This window comes from Moschus berezovskii, chromosome 9, assembly GCF_049115385.1.
Source record: "Moschus berezovskii isolate FMDL1 chromosome 9, NW_MosBer_1.0, whole genome shotgun sequence".
Lineage (NCBI taxonomy): Eukaryota > Metazoa > Chordata > Mammalia > Artiodactyla > Moschidae > Moschus > Moschus berezovskii.
The window spans coordinates 42142411-42164676 of NC_142468.1; the positions used below are offsets into that span (position 1 = coordinate 42142411).

General features: G+C 42.3%; 1 protein-coding gene across 1 annotated transcript in view; it reads right to left on the reverse strand.

Annotated features, from left to right (window-relative positions):
• The window catches only part of FBN1 (fibrillin 1), a 272564-nt gene that overhangs the window by 119302 nt on the left and 130996 nt on the right, over window positions 1–22266 (reverse strand). Inside the window, exons 9-12 of the mRNA XM_055436892.2 lie at window positions 15013–15138; window positions 8725–8883; window positions 2129–2311; window positions 1388–1528 (exon numbers count right to left, since the gene is read on the reverse strand). Of these exons, the coding sequence (XP_055292867.1) occupies window positions 1388–1528; window positions 2129–2311; window positions 8725–8883; window positions 15013–15138 (609 nt within the window). The remainder of the gene's footprint in view (window positions 1–1387; window positions 1529–2128; window positions 2312–8724; window positions 8884–15012; window positions 15139–22266) is intronic.

Below are 22266 nucleotides of genomic sequence, written 5' to 3' on the forward strand. Positions count from 1 at the left end.
AAGCTTCTTGTGGCAGATGAATGTCTGATCTCAACCATGAGTTAGATGTTCCCTCTCCCACCTAGCTCTGGAGGACCTCTACGGATTAAAGCACTCTCTCCTAATGGGCGACTCGAAGGGGCTTTCAAAAACATTTTATTCTTATGTTAGATTTCCTTCCTTCACTAACTTGACTGCCTTATCAACAACTTAAAGTTCCTTGTTTCAGTCTTTAACGACTAGACAGAGTTGGTGAGTTATTCATTCAGATTAGTAACACATGCGAAGTTTCATAATTTGGTAGTATTTTTAATGCTTTGTTTTAATGGTCAGGCTTCAATACGATGTCTTAAGTTGAGTTACCAGCAATGCCTTAAATTTATTTTACAATGAAAGTTAAAAGCCACTATAGTAGGCATAGGATTTTCCTGGTGGCTCAGTGGTAAAGAATCTGTTCATCAATGCAGGAGATTGGCTTTGATCTGTGAGTCAGGAAGATCGGCTGAAGAAGGAAATGACAACCCACTCCAGTATTCTTGCCTGGGGAATCCCATGGACAGAGTAGAGTGGTGGGCTACAGTCTATGGTGTCACAAGAGTCAGACTCGACTTGGCAACTAAACAACAACAAACAACAGTAGGCATAAGAATGCCCCCACAAACACATTCATGTCCTAACCCCCAGAACCTGTGAATATGCTACATGGCAAGGGGAGTTAAGTTAAGCTACTAGTTGGTAGAATATCCATTCCTCCTGAAATGTGCTGTGCTGTGCTGGGCTGTGCTGGGCTGTGCTTAGTCACTCAGTTGTGTCCGATTCTTTGTGACCCATGGGCAATAGCCTACCAGGTTCCTCTGTCCATAAGGATTCTCCAGGAAATAATACTGGAGTGGGTTGCCATGCCCTTCTCCAGGGGATCCTTCCAACCCAGGAATCGAATCCAGGTCTCCCACATTGCAGGCGGGTTCTTTACCAAATAAGCCAGCAGGGAAGCCCAATATACAGCTGGGCCCAGTCTAATCACAAAGATACTTAACCATGAAGGAGAGTATTAGAAGAGAGAACCAGAGTTAGAGAGAAATTTGAAGAAGCTACACTGCTGGCTTTGAAGATGAAAAAACAGCCCTTCAGCCAAGGAAACAGACAGCCTCAAGATGCTGGAAAAGGCAGAGACATGGATTCTCTCCAAGAGCCTCCATAAGCAACACAGCCCTGATGACACCTTGATTTTAGCCCAGTAAGAACTATGTCGGACTTCTAACCTATAGAAATATAAGATGATAAATCTGTGCTGCTTTAAAGCCACTAAGTTTGAGGCAATCTGTTACGGCAGCCATAGAAAACCTATCCAGTCATGGAGCAGAACTGCAACAGCCTCTCGGTGCCAGCCCTGTGGTTTATCACGTACCAATGCACTCCCCACGGAGGTCCAGCTGGAATCCTTTGTTGCACTCACATCGGTAGCTCCCGGGGGTTGGGATGCAGCGTCCATTTTGACAGAGATAGCGAAAGAGCTGGCAGTAATCAGTGACGTTCACTGGTAGCACCCCTAAAAGAACAGCATGAGACCCCATTAAAATTATTTAAAATTAGAGCATCTTTCATCCGCACTGAATTCCGTAACAACAGGGAAGATGCTGAACCTTAAAGGAAGGAGGACACTCTTTGGGCAAAGTTTATCTGGTACCAGCAGAGAGTGTTCCCATTCCTGCCTACAGAGAGTACCTGTGCATCCCGGCGCATCCGGCCAGGTACTACAGCCCAGCAGTAGCCTGCTCCTCTGCCCACTTGTCCCTCTCCCTCTCTGCCTCATGTTCAAGCCACCAGTTGGCGGGAAAAGCGTAATATTTAACTACTTGCAAAATTTCTTTGCATGATATATAACCCAAAGTGTAATTTTACACCTCCCCTCTATGAATCAGATTTAAATCTCTCCCACAATGTCAATAACAAAAGGATGCTAATTTCTGGAGAATATGAAACTGTCCATTTTCCTCTATGCAACAGGCCAGTTGAGAACTTTATACATGAGACTGTGTAAATTAAATATTTAAGAATTCTAAACTTAATGGCTTAAGCAGCATAAACAACCACAACAAAATTAACCTAATTAATGCAAGAAAAGTAACTGGATTTTTTTAATTCTTACTTGGTGGTTCCCGTGATGGATATGGATATTCCACTGGTGGTCGAGGGATCATGATTTGAGGCCCAGGAGGAAAGCCAGGAGGGACAGGGTGAACGGGAGGAACGGCGGGGCCAAGGGGTGGAGGAGGATATCCTGGCCTCTCGGGAACTGCCATAGGGACGGAGCACAGCTTGTTGAAATCCTCTGGAAAAAACACAACACAATAGCTGAGCTGCAGCATATGTCACAGGCCCACGGGAATCACCCTTACTGTTTAAAGGAATTCTGAATAAAATTGATCCACAAATGACATAGGTCAACTGAAGAAAAGGCAAAAAGCCAACAGACTTCATTCCCATCCCTAATACCTAGAGCAGCAACCACACAGAAACAATAATTCAAAACCAAAAACAAGAAAAACTTCCCATGGTAGTACCACATACCCCTCCTAAAACCTAAGACATCTTTACCTATGTCAAAATTGACCTCGATGTAGAATAGAATAAGATGCCATGATCTCCACCCAGTCTTCCCACCCATGGCTCCCACCGGACTCTAAAGTACACATGATTTATTTGATGTACATTGGAAAGCTGCTGGTGGTCTTTAGTGGGGATGAGGCGTGATCAGATGAACATTTTCAGAAGATCATTCTCACTGGATCTGGAGAATGTACCAGAGCTGCTGCAGAAGACCAAGGGCAAGACAAGGATGACTGGACCAGGGAGTCAATGATGGAACCGGACAGAAGTAACCACATTTGAAGTCTATTTAGAGATAAGATAAAAGGGTTGTGCTCAGGGAAGGAGGAAATATCAGTAAATAAGGGAATAGGAAATCATAGGAAAGTCACAGCTGAAGAGAACAGGAAATCAGGAGTGAGTTGTAGTTTTCTACTTGAGAAACAAGGTTGCCGTCTGCTGAGATGGGAAAGATTGTGATGGGAGCAGGTTTGGTGAATAAAAGCCAAAAGCTGAACAGATGAATTCTGAGATATCAGACATCCATGTGGAGATGTCACATAGCAGTTTTATAAGAGAGTTTGAAGTCTAGAGAAGAAGTCAGGGTTGCTGCTAAGTTTGGGGGTTGTCAGTGGACAGGTGGTGTTTAAAGTCATGGGGATGGGTGAGCTCCCATGAGGAAGGTGTGGAAAGTAAAGAGAAGGTAAGAAGACAGAGCCCTGATGAATACCTATTTGTAAAAGACAAAAAAGTGACAGAGAAGAAGCAGCCCACGGGGCAGTAGGAGCACCAAGGGTGATGATCAACTGTTTCCCCTATGAACACACATACAGACTGATCCCTACTTTCTACAATGCCAGTTCTTTATTAGAATAAATCACGTTTAGACTTGTGGCACATTTCAGGGGGTGGGGGGAGCGGGGAGGGAGACTTCCAAACTCTTATTTTTAAGCAGGATTCAAGTTTTGAGAAGGGTATTTACTTAACTATCCATTTTCATGTTTCCTACAAATAGCCGTATTTTGTCACAGTTCTCTTCAAAAAGTAAACTATATGACTTTAAAATTTTCTTTTTTCCCTCTTTCCAGAATGTTGATGATTTTATTACCTCTGTCACACAGGAATTCTCCCATAGATACTTTCCATGCTACCTTCATCCACTAATAGAAATTAGGCTAGTATTTTTATTTTCCTTGTGGACTAAAGTCTGACTTATTTAATGACACAGTAATAAGTCTTACTGACATGTATGCATATTTCAACCTCATTGGGCATACTGTCCATTAACATTTGGCTAAACATACCTAGCTACCATGTACTTTGTTATTTTCTGATCCATTATTGAAACTTTTTCAATCGTATCTGACATTTCCAACTCAGATTAAGTTTATGTTTTCAGAGAATCCTATTACAGCATTATTGATCTGGAATTTTAATCCACAGAGATTCAGTAATGCCAGACTGTATTTGGAAAGGATTTATATGTTGTTTATGCTTCCCTGAATCAGAATGCTACAATCCCCGCTTTCAAATCACAGTGATCTTTCTTATAGAATTATCACCTGGATGTGCCATATCTATCGTTTCCTGGCTACCTGTTTTCTTACAACTTTCTACCACTAAGACTGTGCAGTATTTTAACCAAGGATCATATCTAACTCACAATTAATTCCTACTCTCAGCATTACCTGGAAAATTGCACACAAGAGGAATTTATTAACTATGATAGATTTGGTTGAATTGCGATTGTACTTAGCTTCCAAGCACCAATCAATCTTCTTTTTAAAAGGTCTTTTAGGATTCCTATAAAAGAAGTTGGATAGCTTATCAGCATTTCTGCTAATTAAATGGTTGTATTATTTTAGAGTGTGTCAGTCACTCAGTCATGTACGACTTTTTGTGAACCCATGGACTATAGCCTGCCAGGTTCTTCTGTCCATGGGAATTCTCCAGGCAAGAATACTGGAGTGGGTTGCCACTCCCTTCTCCAGGGATCTTCCCTATCCAGGAATTGAACCTGGGTCTCCAGCATTGCAGGCAGATTCTCTACCACTGAGGCACCAGGAAAGCCCAAGCATGCCATTAAATTCATCTTAACCTCTCCATGAAAGTATATCAGTCTGGGTTCTGTATTTTTTCCTACTTTAGTTGAGGAACTTTCCATTGAGCCCCTTTACATTCAGAATCAGCAACATGGGGCTAATTTTGTTCAACTGATGTCCATCTTTTCTATCTCTATTTAACTTGGAGATGAAACTGATTTTTTTTTTTAAAGTGAAAAGCTGACCAATCTGAAATAATCCTTCCTATGTTATCATTCTTCATTAATTAAGAACCTAGAGCTCTGTGGTACTGGTATGGAACATTTGAACAAAGAGCAAACACACACATCTACCTGAAAACTAGTTTGCTTTATCCATTTGCTCTACTCTGAGCCTATCTTGGGGTTGTACATCTTTCAGTGGTACCCCTGGGAGAGCAGCTCCCTGGAAAGTCACAGAGGGGAACCAGGCCTTCTGCTCCATGTGCCCTAAAGTAAGTCTTCAGGCACATACGCCTACTCTAGTCCTCCCTCTTCTATTCAAGACCTGATCAAGACAGGAAAGAATTCACATCAATGCTGCTGATTCCTAAGTTAACATATATATTTAAAAAGCAATTCTCCTGATATCCATGCTGTATGTCTTAGAAGAGAGGCGAAAAGCAAAGGAGAAAAGGAAAGATATAAGCATCTGAATGCAGAGTTCCAAAGAATAGCAAGGAGAGATAAGAAAGACTTCCTCAGTGATCAATGCAAAGAAATAGAGGAAAACAACAGAATAGGAAAAACAAGAGACCTCTTCAAGAAAATTAGAGATTCCAAGGGAACATTTCATGCAAAGATGGGCTTGATAAAGGACAGAAATGGTATGGACCTAACAGAAGCAGAAGATATTAAGAAGAGGTGGCAGGAATACACAGAAGACCTGTACAAAAAAGATCTTCACGACCAAGATAGTCACAATAATGTGATCACTGACCTAGAACCAGACATCTTGGAATGTGAAGTCAAGTGGGCCTTAGAAAGCATCACTACAAACAAAGCTAGTGGAGGTGATGGAATTCCAGTTGAGCTATTTCAAGTCTTGAAAGATGATGCTGTGAAAGTGCTGCACTCAATATGCCAGCAGATTTGGAAAACTCAGCAGTGGCCACAGGACTGGAAGAGGTCAGTCTTCATTCCAATCCCAAAGAAAGGCAATGCCAAAGAATGCTCAAACTACCGCACAATTGCATTCATCTCACATGCTAGTAAAGTCATGCTCAAAATTCTCCAAGCCAGGCTTCAGCAGTATGTAAACTGTGAACTCCCAAATGTTCAAGCAGGTTTTAGAAAAGGCAGAGGCACCAGAGATCAAATTGCCAACATCCGCTGGATCATGGAGAAAGCAAGAGAGTTGCAGAAAAACATCTATTTCTGCTTCATTGACTATGCCAAAGCCTTTGACTGTGTGGATCACAAGAAACTGTGGAAAATTCTGAAAGAGATGGGAATACCAGACCACCTGACCTGCCTCTTGAGAAACCTGTATGCAGGTCAGGAAGCAACAGTTAGAACTGGACATGGAACAACAGACTGGTTCCAAATAGGAAAAGAAGTACGTCAAGGTTGTATATTGTCACCTTGCTTATTTAACTTATATGCAGAGTACATCATGAGGAACGCTGGATTGGAAGAAGCACAAGCTGGAATCAAGATTGCTGGGAGAAATATCAATAACCTCAGATATGCAGATGACACTACCCTTAAGGCAGAAAGTGAAGAGGAACTCAAAAGCCTCCTGATGAAAGTGAAAGAGGAGAGTGAAAAGGTTGGCTTGAAGCTCAACATTCAGAAAACAAAGATCATGGCATCTGGTCCCATCACTTCATGGGAAATAGATGGAAAAACAGTGGAAACAGTGTCAGACTTTATTTTTTTGGGCTCCAAAATCACTGCAGATGCTGATTGCAGCCAGGAAATTAAAAGATGCTTGCTCCTTGGAAGGAAAGTTATGACCAACCTAGATAGTATATTAAAGAGCAGAGACATTACTTTGCCAACCAAGGTCCATCTAGTCAGGGCTATGGTTTTTCCAGTGGTCATGTATGGATGTGAGAGTTGGACTGTGAAGAAAGCTGACTGCTGAAGAACTGATGCTTTTGAACTGTGGTGCTGGAGAAGACTCTTGAGAGTCCCTTGGACTGCAAGGAGATCCAACCAGTCCATTCTAAAAGAGATCAATCCTGGGTGTTCATTGGAAGGACTGATGCTAAAGCTGAAACTCCAATACTTTTGCCACCTCATGCGACGAGTTGACTCACTGGAAAAGAGTCTGATGCTGGGAGAGATTGGGGGCAGGAAGAGAAGGAGATGACAGAGAATGAGATGGCTGGATGGCATCACCGACTCGATGGACATGAGTTTGAGTGAACTCCGGGAGCTGGTGATGGACAGGGAGGCCTGGCGTGCTGTGATTCATGGGGTCGCAAAGAGTCGGACACGACTGAGCTACTGAACTGAACTGAACTGAATGAACTAAGGAGGCAGCATTACATTTTTAGGCTGTAGACAGTCAAAATGTATGACAATATATAGCTTGTCATATGTTAAAATATATCAAAAAGACTTTCTTGCTTTTTAATCCATATATATAATTCTCAATAATAAACAGAAATTTAAAAATAGCATCTGTGAACAGGTCTATAATCCATGATCTTGGGGCATTCATAGTCTGTGAATAGCACACTCTGAAGTATTTCATTAACTCTGCATTCATCCATCCTCATATTGACTTTCCTAAAATTTCCTGATTGAAACACACTTTCAGGAACCAGATTGAGAAGAAACTATAACCCCAGTTTTTACTTACAACTGGTGGGAAAGATGTCACCTAATAAGCTGTACACTAGCCGAATGCCTCCCATCAGCAAGTTTTTGCCACGTACTGGTGAAGTGTTAAAAAAGCAGAAGGAATATGGCACTGTGATGATGACTGAGACGCCCTAATGAAATTTATCAGCAAAAAAGCAATACAGGAGCACATACGGGCCCAAAGCTGAGCAGATGGCCTCTGTATAGTAGCAACAGTACAAAGCTAGAGCACTGAGCTAGAAGGCAGCACTTCCCGCTGTGGCTGTCTTGGGATGTGCGTGGATTAGGTCATATCTGAGTGGAAACTTAACCAACAAGAGAGCATATAACAGGTAGAGGTGGTAGGGGTGAGGGGTGGGGAGTAAGGACCTGAACTGAGAAGTTTGAGAAGAAAGGATGCTTGAGTTTAGAAATGCACAGGTTGGGTTCAAGGAAAGCTGAATTATATAATTTAATTAGAAAATAAAGCTACCACAAAGAACAAGAATTAAAAGATGAACTGGGAGCAGATTCGGAGACTTTTCTGCTAAAAAGTAAAATTTTATTTTCAAGAAATAGAGTGACTTGGACCACTAGATAAGCCTGAGTTTATCCTGAGAAAAATTTTCTGGACATCTTTCTCTACATTTTCCCCTGACACAATTTTTTAAAACTGAATTTCAGTTGAGTTAGGCTTTGGAAAATGTTCTGTGGCAGCTGTGGACTTCACAGAGACCAGGTAGGAGGCTACTCAAATAGTCCAGATGAGAGAAAATGAGCTTTATATGAAAATGAATACGACATGGAAGAGAAATCAAAGCAAAACAAACAAACAAACAAAAATCAATAGGACTACTTGGCAAGGAAGAAGAGGGGAATGTAAAATATTAGGGCAGGAAGAAATTTATATCCACAATAACTCACCTGAAAGGCTCTGAATGAGTTGACTCTTATTCTAGTGAGCTTTTGAGCACTACATGAGAGCCGAAAGAAATACATGAGGATAAGGAGGAGCCAGTTCTTCCAGACTGGTCAGGTTGCTAGCCAGCGGTAATTCGCAAGCTAAGTAAGATTCTAAGTACTTGAGAACAGTGTCGAGTGTACAGACCTCCGTGTTTCCCCTGTTCACTACCTGGGGAAATTTCTCTGAAGGTCCTCTCTCTTATTTTCTGGAATCTTATTCACTTATCCCGGTTTCCACTAGAACTGCAGCATGCACATTGTCACTAGGGCTTGCAGGGGTTGAGATGGGATGCTCTGTGGGTAAATGGAAGGGCTCTTACCAGTTGCTCTGATGGGACACATCTCGGGGGCAACTGTGACCCCAGGAGACCAGCACCGTCCGACATCGCAGCAGCACTGCATCTTGGTGATGGACTGTGGCAGCTGGTTCGAACAGCGCCCATTTGCCAGAGCCGTGTAACAGTATCCTGGGCGGACATCTGAGAAGACAAAGAAACCCCCACACATGCGTCACTGAGATCAAACTTAAGGAAGACTCTCTCCTGCCCCCACACCTCCACATTTCCCTCTGGGGTTGGGGCGGGGTGAACAGACTGACGGAAGCAACAGTGCCCTGGAAGGGAAGCTGTGCGCACTGCACCGGGAACAATGCTCCCGTTCCTCTGTTCCTCTGTCTCACACCTTCTGCCCCTAGGGCTGGGGCGTTTGGCCCAAGTCCCACATTCCATCCCCAAGGTGGGGACGAATGATTATAACCATATGGACCATCTGAAAAGAGAGATGAAGAAGATCACTGGCAGTGACAGAGTCGTGTCTCGATACTGAAGGGAGGCTGTGTTGTCCTTCCTTTCAAATGATTTAATTTGAGCCACTTTAGGCAAAAGGTGATATAAATCTATTTTAAAACAATATGAAGCCTGCATGATAGTCTACGTTTCTAAAAGATCTTATTTTTCAGTCTGAAACTGTCAGACTTGTGAGATTGTTTCTTTGAAAAGGAATGAGCCATTCTGCAGTCAGATCCAACGCTTGTTAGTCAAGATTTCCTTTGGTCCTGAGGCCCTAACAGATTTGATAAGGCACTAGTGATATACAAGTTCAAAATGTACACAGTTGCAAGTTCTTAGTGCTAAAGGATACAATAATTCTTAAAGGAATTAAAAGTTTATTTGGGCAGAAAGGTATCTTCTCAAAGCAACAGAGGAAGATTTTTCTATCACTTTTTAAAAAGATTTATTTATGGCTGTGCCGGGTCTTCATTGCTGGGCCGGGCTGTCTCTAGTTGTGCAAAGTGGGGATTCCTCTTCATTGTGGCATGTGAGCTCCTCATTGCAGGTGTTCTCTCACTGTGGAGCACAGGCTCTAGGCACACGGGCTTCAGTAGTCGCAGTTCTCTGGAGCACAGTCTCAGCACACAGGCTTAGTTGCTCTGCAGCATGTGTGATCATCCCGGACCAGGGATCAAACCCATGTTCCTTGAATTGGCAGGCCGATTCTTAACCACTGAGCCACCAGGAAAGCCTATATATATATATCACTTTTACTGGGTTACATCATGATGTCTGACTTATGACAACACTGACAACTGAAGTACAACTCTGAGCTACCAGAAAAGAGCCCATGACAAAGGAAAAACCTAGCTGTTCCATGACCGTTTGAGGTTGTGCCATGGAGTAGCAGAGGCAGGGAGCCAACTGCAGAACACCTTGATCTATCATATGTTAGGGGTATACCTCTCCAAGTAAAACATATCTCTGGACAGTTCTATAAAAGAAACTTTTGAAATGTAAACAATATTTTAAATGTAACCAGTATATTGTCATATGAAGGAATATAACTGGGAAATCCTTTTGTAAGGTGAAGAATTTGTTTATTGTCAAAAACCTGTTGCTGTGTTTCCTGTAAGTCTGCATATTAACCATCATTCAATCAGAGAGGATCAGACCCATAACTGCTTTCATCTACATCATTCTTGAAAACACAAAGCCTTAAAATCTTACAGGTTGCAATAAATTAATGGAAGACAAGGAAAAAAACCAAGGCTCACTTGGAAATACTTAAATTATTAATGTCAAGTGAAGATGGTTACAACAAACCTAGACAAATCATTAAGAGAAAATTGTGGGTCAGCTTTAAAGGATATGAGATTATTTCTAAAAAGTACTTAAAACCGCTAGCATGTATGAGTATGCTTTCCAGAAATTTTTTGTGGTCCTAGCTCCTGCACCTTTGGTCAGACAAATAGTCTCAGCAAAGAGGCAGAACAAGTGTGACCCAGGGTAAGTGAATGGAGAGGGGAGTGAAGGACAAGAAGGCTCTGTGGGTGGCGTCTCCCCTAGGAAGAAGCGGGAGAAACAGAACTTCCTGTTTCCTAATTTGCATTGCCGGAAAGCAACTAATACATCATATACTCCAGGATTAATATTTTGGGCATGAAAACCAAAGAATGTTAAGAATGGGAAGAGATGTTAAAAAACTGGCTTATATCCCAGCTTCAAGTGAATTTGGTGGTCAAAACCCAGGATAAACACTTGACCAAAATTTGTATATACAATTTTCAGTGTGGGCTATCTTTCAGAGCAAAACTGAGACCTACAGCTGCCAACTGCAAACTCCTAATGAGCTAATGTCTATTATTTTGCAAATTATCTATGATATTATTTTACTGCCCAGCTGGCTGACTTATATGATAAATCAGAGACTTTTGAACAAAATGGTGAATGCTGAGGTTAGAACAATTACCAACCACATCTGGGTTGCTGGCAGGTCCTGATTTATAAACGGCACCTGTGTCTACAATAATCATTTTACTAATTTTTCTTTCTTTTTTTTTGAAGGAGGGGATCTGTTAAGAAAATACACGTTCACATAACTTATAACTGTAAAGAAAACCAATGGGAAGATTTGTGAAAAGCAGAAACCATTCAGGGGAATTGACCCTTGGACACACCAGCCTGAAGTTTTCCATGTCATCAGATGGCAGTGCCAAAGGAAATCATCTGGTGCTAGATCACTTTGCCAAGAGCACATGGGGTGGCTTTAAAGTAATCTAAAGATCTATGGGAATTGGAACTGAGGGGAAAGAATGGTAAGATTTGGAGGAGATAAAGGGAAGTTGACTTCCCTGGTGGCTCAGATGGCAAAGAATCTGCCTGCAATGCAGGAAGACTGGGGTTCAATTGCTGGGGGTTGGGAAGATCCCCTGGAGAAAAGGGAGGCTGGAGGAACCACAGACCTGGCCAAGACACTTGGCAGAAGAGGAGAAGGAAACTTTCTTCTTTTCTCCACTTCTGAATCACCTGGCCTTACTCTCCGGACCCAGAAATCACATTATATCAAAACAAATATATGATGGATTAAATGTGTGTTTGCAGGTCATCCTAGCCTGTCAACAGGTTTCCCCTAACCAATCATTAACACTAGTGTGGCCAACCGGGAGCTAGGAGCTGTGAGGCCCATGCTAGGTACACAGCATCTTAAGACTCCTAGGAATTGATGAGACGGAACACAGTAATATGAAAAGACAACCCTACAAAAAGTACTATAAAGGGCCAAAGGAAGATCATAGAGCAAAAAATAAAATGCAGTAAGACTGCAGTATCTTTCAGGACAAAGGGAGAGTTGGGACTGGTGAGACCAGAGAGTTGCTGAACATGATAACAGAAGGTAACAGGTAGAATATCATGGTTCAAAGAGACGTCTGAGGAAGATACTACACTCCACGATCTCCACATGGGCTCTCCTACTGGTTAGATTTACTAATTCCAAGCAACCAACTTGCCAACAAACCTTGGATTTGTTCATAAGTTGGAGACTACACATATTTTTTTGTCATTGGGGATAATTTTAGGGGTCTTTGTGGTTTACCAAGGCAGGAAATATCAGCAGTAGAGAAGGCAGAAATGTCACTGGGATCATTCTATATAACAAGTTGCTAATTATGGGTACCATGTAGTTCCAAGGAGGCAAAAACGGTGCTTGCCTAGGAGTATGGCAAGCAATGGTTTACTGCATCCAGTGTTCATTTGGGAGGGGTCAGAAGCAGTGGGCGGGGTCTGGACTGTGAACTCAGCCCAAGTCAGAATACAAGCTCCCTCATTTATTAATTGCTTAAACAACTGGACCAAATTATTTATCTAAATTTCTTAAACCTTGGCTTTTCCCCTTCTACAGTACTGTTTTGAACATTAAGTCACATAATTTCCATAAAATACCTCACACCTAGGAGGTGACCCAGGAATCTTAGTTCCCTCCTTTCGTAAAAAAGTTACTATGGATCTATCAGGCAGAAAGGAAAGAACTTTAAAAATGCAAACTCTCTGATATGTAAATGTGTTAAAATGATTACAGCTAATCATTTTAAGGCCATTTGTGCTCTTTGAAGGTTAACAACAACAAAAAAAGTCTACCTATTATCTGTCCAGGAAAGAACTTCTGCTAAGCATATGCACTAGAGGTCATGTGATCATTGGGATAGGATGGGGAGAAAAAGGAGCTCCATGAACTGTACTTGCCATCCTTTTATGCAATTCCAAGATCTATGGATTGGGGCTTCCCTGGTGGCTCAGAGGTTAAAGCATCTGCCTCCAATGCGGGAGACCCGGGTTCGACCCCTGGGTTGGGAAGATCCCCTGGAGAAGGAAATGGTGACCCACTCCAGTATTCTTGCCTGGAGAATCCCATGGACGGAGAAGCCTGGTAGGCTACAGTCCACGGGGTCGCAGAGAGTCGGACATGACTGAGCGACTGAACGGAACGGAACGGAAGATCTATGGATAGATTCTGGAAAACTAGGCCATCCAGGCACCATGACCATCGTTTCTAAGAAAAACTCAGATATGCTTCTCTCATGAGTTGATCTTATTCAAATGTCAACTGGGAGACTGCCCTCAGCTTTTATTATGTGTGACTAACTAAAAAGGAATTTAGAATTTTGGGGCAATTCTGTTTTGGTCTGAAATTCATGGCCTGTGGTGAGGATGTGAAGCTGTCTTTGAAAATCTGAGCCAGAAAACAAACATCAAACGATAGCATTCATTTTTCTCCAGGTCCTTTCACCACAGGCTTCCTAATTTTGCCCTTATAATAAGAAATTACTTATGTCAATATGCAAATACTGAGTGCCTACTACATGTCAGGACTTGTGCTGAGAACAACCACCAGGAACAGAAGGATGGCAATTAGTGTTTCTTACGGAGAACTATCTTCTTCATCACAGAGAAAAAAACACATGGAAACGCAGAACTGCCCGATAAAACCATGTATAATGAGTTGATCCTTAGGTTTGAGATGGAGGGAGAAATCACTTTCAGGTAAGCTGATCTGGGACATCTTCAAAGACAGAGAATCTGAGGAGAAGTTGAAAGGAGGCTAGAGTTGGGGGTGTATCCTGAGTGCTGCAACATGAATGAAGGAATTGACATGAATGGCCCATTTTGGGGGTGAGAAGGGGAGACTCTGATGACAAGTCTGCAAGGTTGGAAGGGGTCAGAGAGTGCAGCTCCTTCACTGTTGGGCTGTGCATTCTGGAACTCCAAATTTATTCTAGAATACTGGACTTTGAAGGAAGTCTCAGCAACTATTAAATCCAGCAATTGTCAAATCTCTCTCTCTTTTTTAACAACAGAACCTCTTGTTTAATTGATATTTTACATGGAAGCCTAACACCCATCCAGATAAAAGGAAAATTGCCTAGCATGTGTTTATGGGGGTGGGGGTGGCAGGCAACTTTTCCACTCAGCCTACCCCTTTTTTTCCTGCCCCCTCTCTCATCCTAGCAATCCTAGAGGGCTTTGCAGTCGCATGAAGATTCCATGGGACGTAAATTGAAAACCGCTAATTACCAAATCCTAGTGGAAAACTACCAGAGGTTCTTGAGCAAGAGAGTTATTTAATCAAAGCATCATTTTAGGAAGATAAATCTAAGAAGGTGGATTGTAGGGAAACCACAAAGCATGGATAGCAATGAAGAGATTACTGCAAAACTTCTGACCTGAATTAACATAGGTCCCAGGAAATCACTGAAGGTGGGGGTAAAGAGAGACAGGTGTCGAGGATGGCTTCCAGGTCTGACAGTCACATCGCTGCAAAGCTAATTTCACACTGAATATATCTGCAGGGTCTCCTGGACTATCTCTTTATGGGAGGTAGAAATTTCTTTTTTTTTTTTTTTGGTCCTGGTATACTTTATTTTTTTACTTTACAATATTGTATTGGTTTTGCCATACGTTGACTTGATTTGCCATGAGTGTACATGTGCTCCCCATCCTGAACCCCCCTCCCACCTCCCTCCCCATCCCATCCCCCTGGGTCATCCCAGTGCACCAGCCCCGAGCACCCTGTATCATGCATCAAACCTGGACTGGCGATTCATTTCACATATGATATTTTACATGTTTCAATGCCATTCTCTATGAGAGGTAGAAATTTCAAAGCAAGACTTCAGGCGCCTCTGTTCTTTAAGAGAATGGTCAACTATTTAATAGATCTTCATGAAAGTACATTTTACTTCAAGTAAGAATATGTATCTCCCTTGACAAGCTGTTTAGAATGATGTTTCTTATGGAACTGATTTAGAGAAATTGCACGCTGTTTATAATCACACCTACCTATGCATCTGGTACCGTCTGGAGAGGTGTAAAAACCAGGGGGACATTTGCAAAAGTAACTGCTGACTGTGTTCGTACATTCGCCCCCGTCACAGATTCCAGGAATAGTGCTGCATTCATCAATATCTGGAATGAAAAGAAGAGTTTCAGTATTCTTAGGACACAGTATAAAACTGTCCATCATTCCAAGAATTCAGAGTTTAAGTCTTGTCAAATTGTGTCCCCAGAAATAGTGATCTTTATAGAATAAAAGCTGCCTATACTTGTTCAGTCACCCAGTCGTGTCCAACTCTTTGCGACGCCATGGATTGCAGCACACCAGGCCTCTCCGTCCTTCACCATCTCCCAGAGTTTGCCCAAGTTCATGTACATTGCATCAGTGATGCTGTCGAGCCATCTCATCTTCTGACACCCTCTTCTCCTTCTGCCCTCAATTTTTCCCAGCACCACGAGGGGAAAAAAAAAAAAAACCTGCCCATGGAATTGTTCATTCAAAGTCAGGGTGCTTCTTATTTCCACACAGGTTTACCCAAGAAATTTACCAAGTTTGCAAGATTAGACCAAAATGAAAGAATTTTGCCTTTAAAATCTAAAATTGGACAGTTGTTTCAAGTCCCTACAGCATGCTAATGTTTCAAATATTTTGTTTAAAATTTTGTTTTCCCATTTCATGTTTTGCACTGAGTTAAGCTCCCTTTCTATTCACTCATGTTCTGCATCGCTTCCTGAATTTTAGATCTGATTTTCCACAGTACTGAAACCCTATAGAGAAGTCCATGTGGTCTGACTGTTGACCAAGACATGGCCAACTTGGTGTTCTCGGGGGCTCCCAAACTGGCACTATGATGATTTTCTGTGGGTTCAGGGAGTGAATTGTGGCAGACACTGAGACGCTTCACCAGATACCCTTTCAGGGAATGACTTGTCCCAGATCTGGGAGTGCCGTCCGGAGATGGCCTCCAGCTTTCAGCTCCTCTCGGGACTGCCTGAGCTCCGAGGGCTGTCTCATCTGAGCTTACATCCTTCCTAGGCGCCCACATCCACTGTCTGATTGTAGAGGAGGGATAATGGTCTGGTCATCTCGCTCCAAAGGGGACAACTATGAAAACCACTCAAATCCCTCAATCCCCTGTGGGGTCAGCTGAGGTCAGAGTTGTGGTTAATCCTCAGGGCCTGAGGCCACTGGGTCTCCTTAAGGAAGCAGTGGGAGTTGCTTAGGACAAATCTGACCATTTCCTTCAAGGAGAGCTTTGCAAGAGCCACAATCAGACACTGACAGTTGTCAATAGATGTGTGCCAGTGAAGGGAGAGAAGAAATTGAGGGCTTCCTGCTTAGGTTAAAAGTGAGCTCAGAGCCCTGGGTGTCTGCATGGCCTCTTCTCTAAGACAAGTGGGGCTTTCTGCACTGACCTAGGGAGAGGGACAGTCTGACCCAAGCTTCCTGGAACACTGCAATGGCTAGACTGCCACTGCGAGGAGTTTAAAAATAAGAACATTTCTTCTCTAGGTTCAGGACTGCTCTTCACTGGCAAAACAAAATAAGAGTTCTAAGTGTGTCTTCTGACTCAAGTTCACCAGGTTAGTCAAAAAGACAGCAGTGACATTGTTTCCATGCAGTTTAACCTTCTTAAAAGCAAAACCCCTATTCTTCTAGGCTAGGTTAGAGGCTAAACCAACCAATATGTCACTGCTTACGTTAGAGTCAGTGCTAACCCAGACAGATCGTCCTTGTGAAGTTGTGTAAGGAAAAAGGTGCATATTCTACTCTGACAGATACAAACATCACTGTGGAGTCAGTGAAAGTCAAGCAGAGAAACAGCCAAGGACAGAGCCTAAGAGTCCTGAACTGGCATAGCCTATTGTTCAGTCACTCTCGTGTCCAACTCTCTGCGACCCCATGAACTGCAGCACACCAGGCTTTCCTGCCCTTCACTATCTCCCTGAGTTTGCTCAAACTCGTGTCCATTGAGTCAGTGATGCCATCCAACCATCTCATCCTCTGTCATCCCCTTCTCCTCTTGTCCTCAATCTTTTCCAGCATCAGGGTCTTTTCCAGTGAGTCAACTCGTTGCATGAGGTGGCCAAAGTATTGCAGTTTCAGCTTTAGCATCAGTCCTTCCAATGAACACCCAGGATTGATCTCCTTTAGGATGGACTGGTTGGATCTCCTTGCAGTACAAGGGTCTCTCAAGAGTCTTCTCCAGCACCACAGTTCAAAAGCATCAATTCTTCAGCGATCAGCTTTCTTCACAGTCCAACTCTCACATCCATACATGACCACTGGAAAAACCATAGCCTTGACTAGACGGACCTTGGTTGGCAAAGTAATGTCTCTGCTTTTTAATATACTATCTAGGTTGGTCATAACTTTCCTTCCAAGGAGCAAGCGTCATTTAATTTCATGGCTGCAATCAGCATCTGCAGTGATTTTGGAGCCCAAAAAAATAAAGTCTGACACTGTTTCCACTGTTTTTCCATCTATTTCCCATGAAGTGATGGGACCAGATGCCATGATCTTTGTTTTCTGAATGTTGAGCTTCAAGCCAACCTTTTCACTCTCCTCTTTCACTTTCATCAAGAGGCTTTTTAGTTCCTCTTCACTTTCTGCCATAAGGGTGGTGTCATCTGCATATCTGAGGTTATTGATATTTCTCCCGGCAATCTTGATTCCAGCTTGTGCTTCTTCCAGCCCAGCGTTCCTCATGATGTACTCTGCATAGAAGTTAAATAAGCAGGGTGACAATATACAGCCTTGACGTACTCCTTTTCCTATTTGGAACCAGTCTGTTGTTCAATGTACAGTTCTGACTGTTGCTTCCTGACCTGCATACAGGTTTCTCAAGAGGCAGGTCAGGTGGTCTGGTATTCCCATCTCCTTCAGAATTTTCCACATTTTATTGTGATCCACATAGTCAGAGGCTTTGACATAGTCAATGAAGCAAAAATAGATGTTTTTCTGGAACTCTCTTGCTTTCTCCATGATCCAGCGGATGTTGGCAATTTGATCTCTGGTGCCTCTGCCTTTTCTAAAACCTGCTTGAACATCTGGGAGTTCACGGTTCACATATTGCTGAAGCCTGGCTTGGAGAATTTTGAGCATGACTTTACTAGTGTGTGAGATGAATGCAATTGTGCGGTAACACTTCTACCTAAAACCAACAAATTCAAACAGCTGTATCAAAGAGCTTAGAGGATCCAACAACCTCATCTAAAGGAGAGAGGAGGTTGTAACACAAAGGTATTAAGACAAGTGCACCTTTCTCAAAATATCCCTAAAAGTTAATGTCTGAGCTCTCAAAAACTATGTGAGCAGATAGTATCTATTAAAAGAAACATTTTTCTATGTGTTTGTAAAAAAGACTGCTGTCATCCACATTAAGGTCACTTATCAGACATTAATATCCAAAGAGGTTATTCAGGTGGATAGGGTATATCAGAAAAAAGTTATTTAAAAACAAGAATTAATTTTGGCCAGGTGGAGGAAACATCTTCTTTCACATGCTGGCTACTTTAGACTTGGACCCTTAAGACAACACAACAATAGTAAGAGTTAATTTTTATTGAGTGTCAGGCATTGTCCAAATGCATTATATGTCAACTCATCTAACCCTCACACTATAGGCATGATCATAGAACCCGATTTCTATAATTCTGGTGCATTCCACTTAGGCCTTTAGAAACTGGCATGAATAAAACCCAAAACAAGAACAAAGAGGTTCATGTATAAAGTGATGTTAAACCCAAGTCTTCAACTGCCAGGGGCTGGACAGGGAGGAAAGGCAGGGTTTCCACCTAGATGTACACCTTCACAGGTCACCAGGTCAGGAAACACACTGCAGTGTGTACCTCTTTACTTTTCACAAAAATAAAGCTAAGGTACCAGCTCAAATTGTTCAATTTGAAGGAGCTTATTAAATGGTTCTGAATCCCCTTCAACATCCCCTCCTCGGTGACACACCCTTTCCCTTCCTGAGTCCAGGGCTTTTGCACTTTCCTGAACCACCCGCTTCTCTGTGTCATCACTTCCTGGCAGTGGAGTGAGTTGTGATTCCAGGAGCAGGCTGTGGTGGGAATCCCTGACAGTGAAAGTCTGAAATAAAGCATCTGAATCAAAAGCACTGATACTCTGAAACTCATTCATACTATTATTTTTCCAGGCTCTTAGCACGCTGAGTTTATCTTCTTTTAATAGAACATCAGGGATCCCACATAGGAGAGAACTTGAGATCAGCGGATTTCTCAGCATTTTTGTAAATCAATCTGTATCAAATGCCAGCCACAGAAGTAAATCCATTTTGAGGGGTTTGGTGGGAACCCAAGTAGAACTTGGCTGAGAAGAGCAACTTCTGTGCTCCGAATACCTCGCCCTGTTTCCTTGGGGCAGGACAGAGCTGCTGGGAAGCAGCAGACCCTTGGCCTCACTGGCTTCTTGCTGTGGACCTAAGAAGAGGCGCAGATGGCAGGTCCCTTTCCTCCTGATTTACTGCCCCCGTCTTTGTTCTTCTTCTTCCTTGTTATCTCTCTGTTTTATCTGCTCTCTCCAGGCAGTCTTCCCATCCCTCGGCCTCTTCCCTAACCTGGGACTCCTTTAGCAGGACGGGAGGAAGGATGGTGGAGGGCAGGTAGATGGAGTTGGGTCCCAGTTCTGAGACAAGCATCTGGGAGCTTCATTCAGTATCAAAGATGTCGGAATGACTGAGAGACGGGGGAAACCAGTTAACATGACTCTCTAGATCCTGACTGTCTAGATTATTAACAAAGTAAGAAAAAAAGGAACTAAAAAGTGTGGCAGTTGTTCAAAAGCATTATGTGACATTAATAATTTTAAGTGCCACTGAGCCTGTGAGATTGTTATTATTATTGCTTTATTAGACACCTGAAATCCAGTATAAAATAGGTATAAAAAGTATAAAAAGCCAACAAGCTAATTCTTCAAGTCGTGTCAAAAAAAAACCCCACATCAGCCTTATTTGTAATTTACAGTCACACCATGCTTGCCAGTTTGCATGGTTCCTTATTCAGGCAGCACCAGCTCTCTGATCCCAACTGAGAGAAACGGTGAGAAATGTGAGGATGGAGGCCTGATTGCAGAGCTGGAAAGAACGCCCAGATACCACCTTATTCACCCTCCTCATTTGAAAGCCAGTGTAACTCAGAGCTGGTAACTGACTTGTCCAAGATCACACACAGGAGGAGGGACACTGCCAGGGATAGGTCTACCTTATTCCCAGGGCTCCTGTGCCTCTGTCACAGAGTTTCTGTTCAGCAACTGGATGGGAACCGGGGAGCTTGAACAGTTGAGTCAGGGCCTGCCCCAGCTGCGGAGGATGGAGCCCGATCGATAGCAATGTTTTAAATGGCCCCAGGAATTCTCCTTGGTGCCTGAGAGGATGAGAGCCCCTGCATCAGATAAATACGCCATTATTTTAGAAAGGGGAAGTCTTAAGGTTTTTGGCTCTCATATTAGGGAGTGCACGGACTTAAGAGCTGCATTTTGAAAAAGTCCTTTGCATCACGCAGTGTTATAATTGCTAAAGGCTGGGCTGGCGATAATCTAAATCCCAAAATATTAGTGGTTAATTAGGAATCCAAGGGACTTCTTCCAGAAATAAAACGTAATCCTTTAATTACACTTTTTATTTCTTAATTTCCTCCCACAGTAACCTATGCAAATACAGACTTGGTTTCCAAAAAGAAAAGGCTCATGTGTTCTTTTAGCGCGCACACTCTCGAGTCACTGGAAAAATCAACAACAAAGGTGGGCATGAACTCTGCTTCCCTTTTTCTCAAATCATAGCTATAAATTTTAATCTTTTTCTTCTTATATTTATGGAAATTTAATCATTTTTATTTAATTGCTCCAGTTTGTTAATTTATATTTCAAAGGTACCTAAATTGGACATGTTGCTATAAAACTTGGCACATGATTTTCCAAAAAGTTTTGGGAAAGGGGGGATATTTTAAGAAGTAAGGTAGCATTCTACAAAAGGAAGATGTCACACAAAGCTGCTTTTGCCATCGCTGAGGGTATGGAGGTTGGCATCTTATAAATTGGCTAAAATCAATTTTTGATTGAATTGTAAAAAATGACTCTGGGCTTCCAAGTACCCAGTTCCCTCCTCTCCACAGCAAGAGGAAGATACATTTAAAAACCACTCAAAGTAATGGTAAAGGTACTGGAACCATTTTGACAAGGGCATAGAACACTCCCTAGCCCATGGCCTGACCATCTTCCTAGGGGACATGTGGGCTCTTGATATTCTCTGTGATGGGTGCCAGATTTTCCAGAAATCCTTCTATTTACCATCTGGAGATGACCCCACTCCCAGAGTCATGCCATTATCAGTTGAAGCAGAGCCAGGGAGTCAAAGGAGGAAACCCCTCACCAAGCATTCTCAGAGGATGTTCTGACTACTTTCTTACCAGAGTTAGACAGGGCAACAGTGCCCAAACCAGTCTCCAGGTCACAGTCCATATAGTACAATGGGATAGTCACTTCTCATGCAATTTTGCATAGAAAAAATTAAAAGGAAGTGGAAAAAACCATCATTTGAATTTAATGTAACAGGAGACGGCAAAGAAAAAAAAAGGTCTAGCCAAAAGTATTCTGTTTTTATCTAGCTACTGACTTCAATATGTAGCCAGAAAAGAACATATTTGTGGAAAAGGATTAAGTAATTTTCAGACTGAATTTTTGGTTCATTGGACACACTACTCTAATAGGTTTCTTAGCATTAATGAAAGGATTTTGAAACACTTTTCTTTCAGTCTGAGCATTAAATCTGTGCATCTTCTGTCTAGTTCACAATGAGAGAAAACAAGCAATCCTGACTGATGCAGATTCACTGGTCTGAATGAAAGCAAGGGTCACAGGAAAACATTTCTAGTTGAAACTGGAAGTTATTATAATCCCAGAAAACAAAACACAGACTGGACAAGTCATATGTAGCATACTGCCCTAAAGCTACCTACATGTGTTGAAGCTGAATGTAATAAGCTGAGAAAGCCTAAAAATGACACATTGTTGATGTGGATTTTTCACACGATAAACCATAAAGCTTATGAATGTCATAAAAGATATGTATGATACTACCTGGAAATCTATACCACAATATTTAAAATGTTCCAAAATATTAGGAAATATTGTTATTAAAGTGGGAGCCATGACTTGCAACCAGGAAAAAAAGACAATATAATACGAAACAACAAGCACCAGAGTGTCAATCAAAAGAAGTTAAATTTTAGCACTATCTG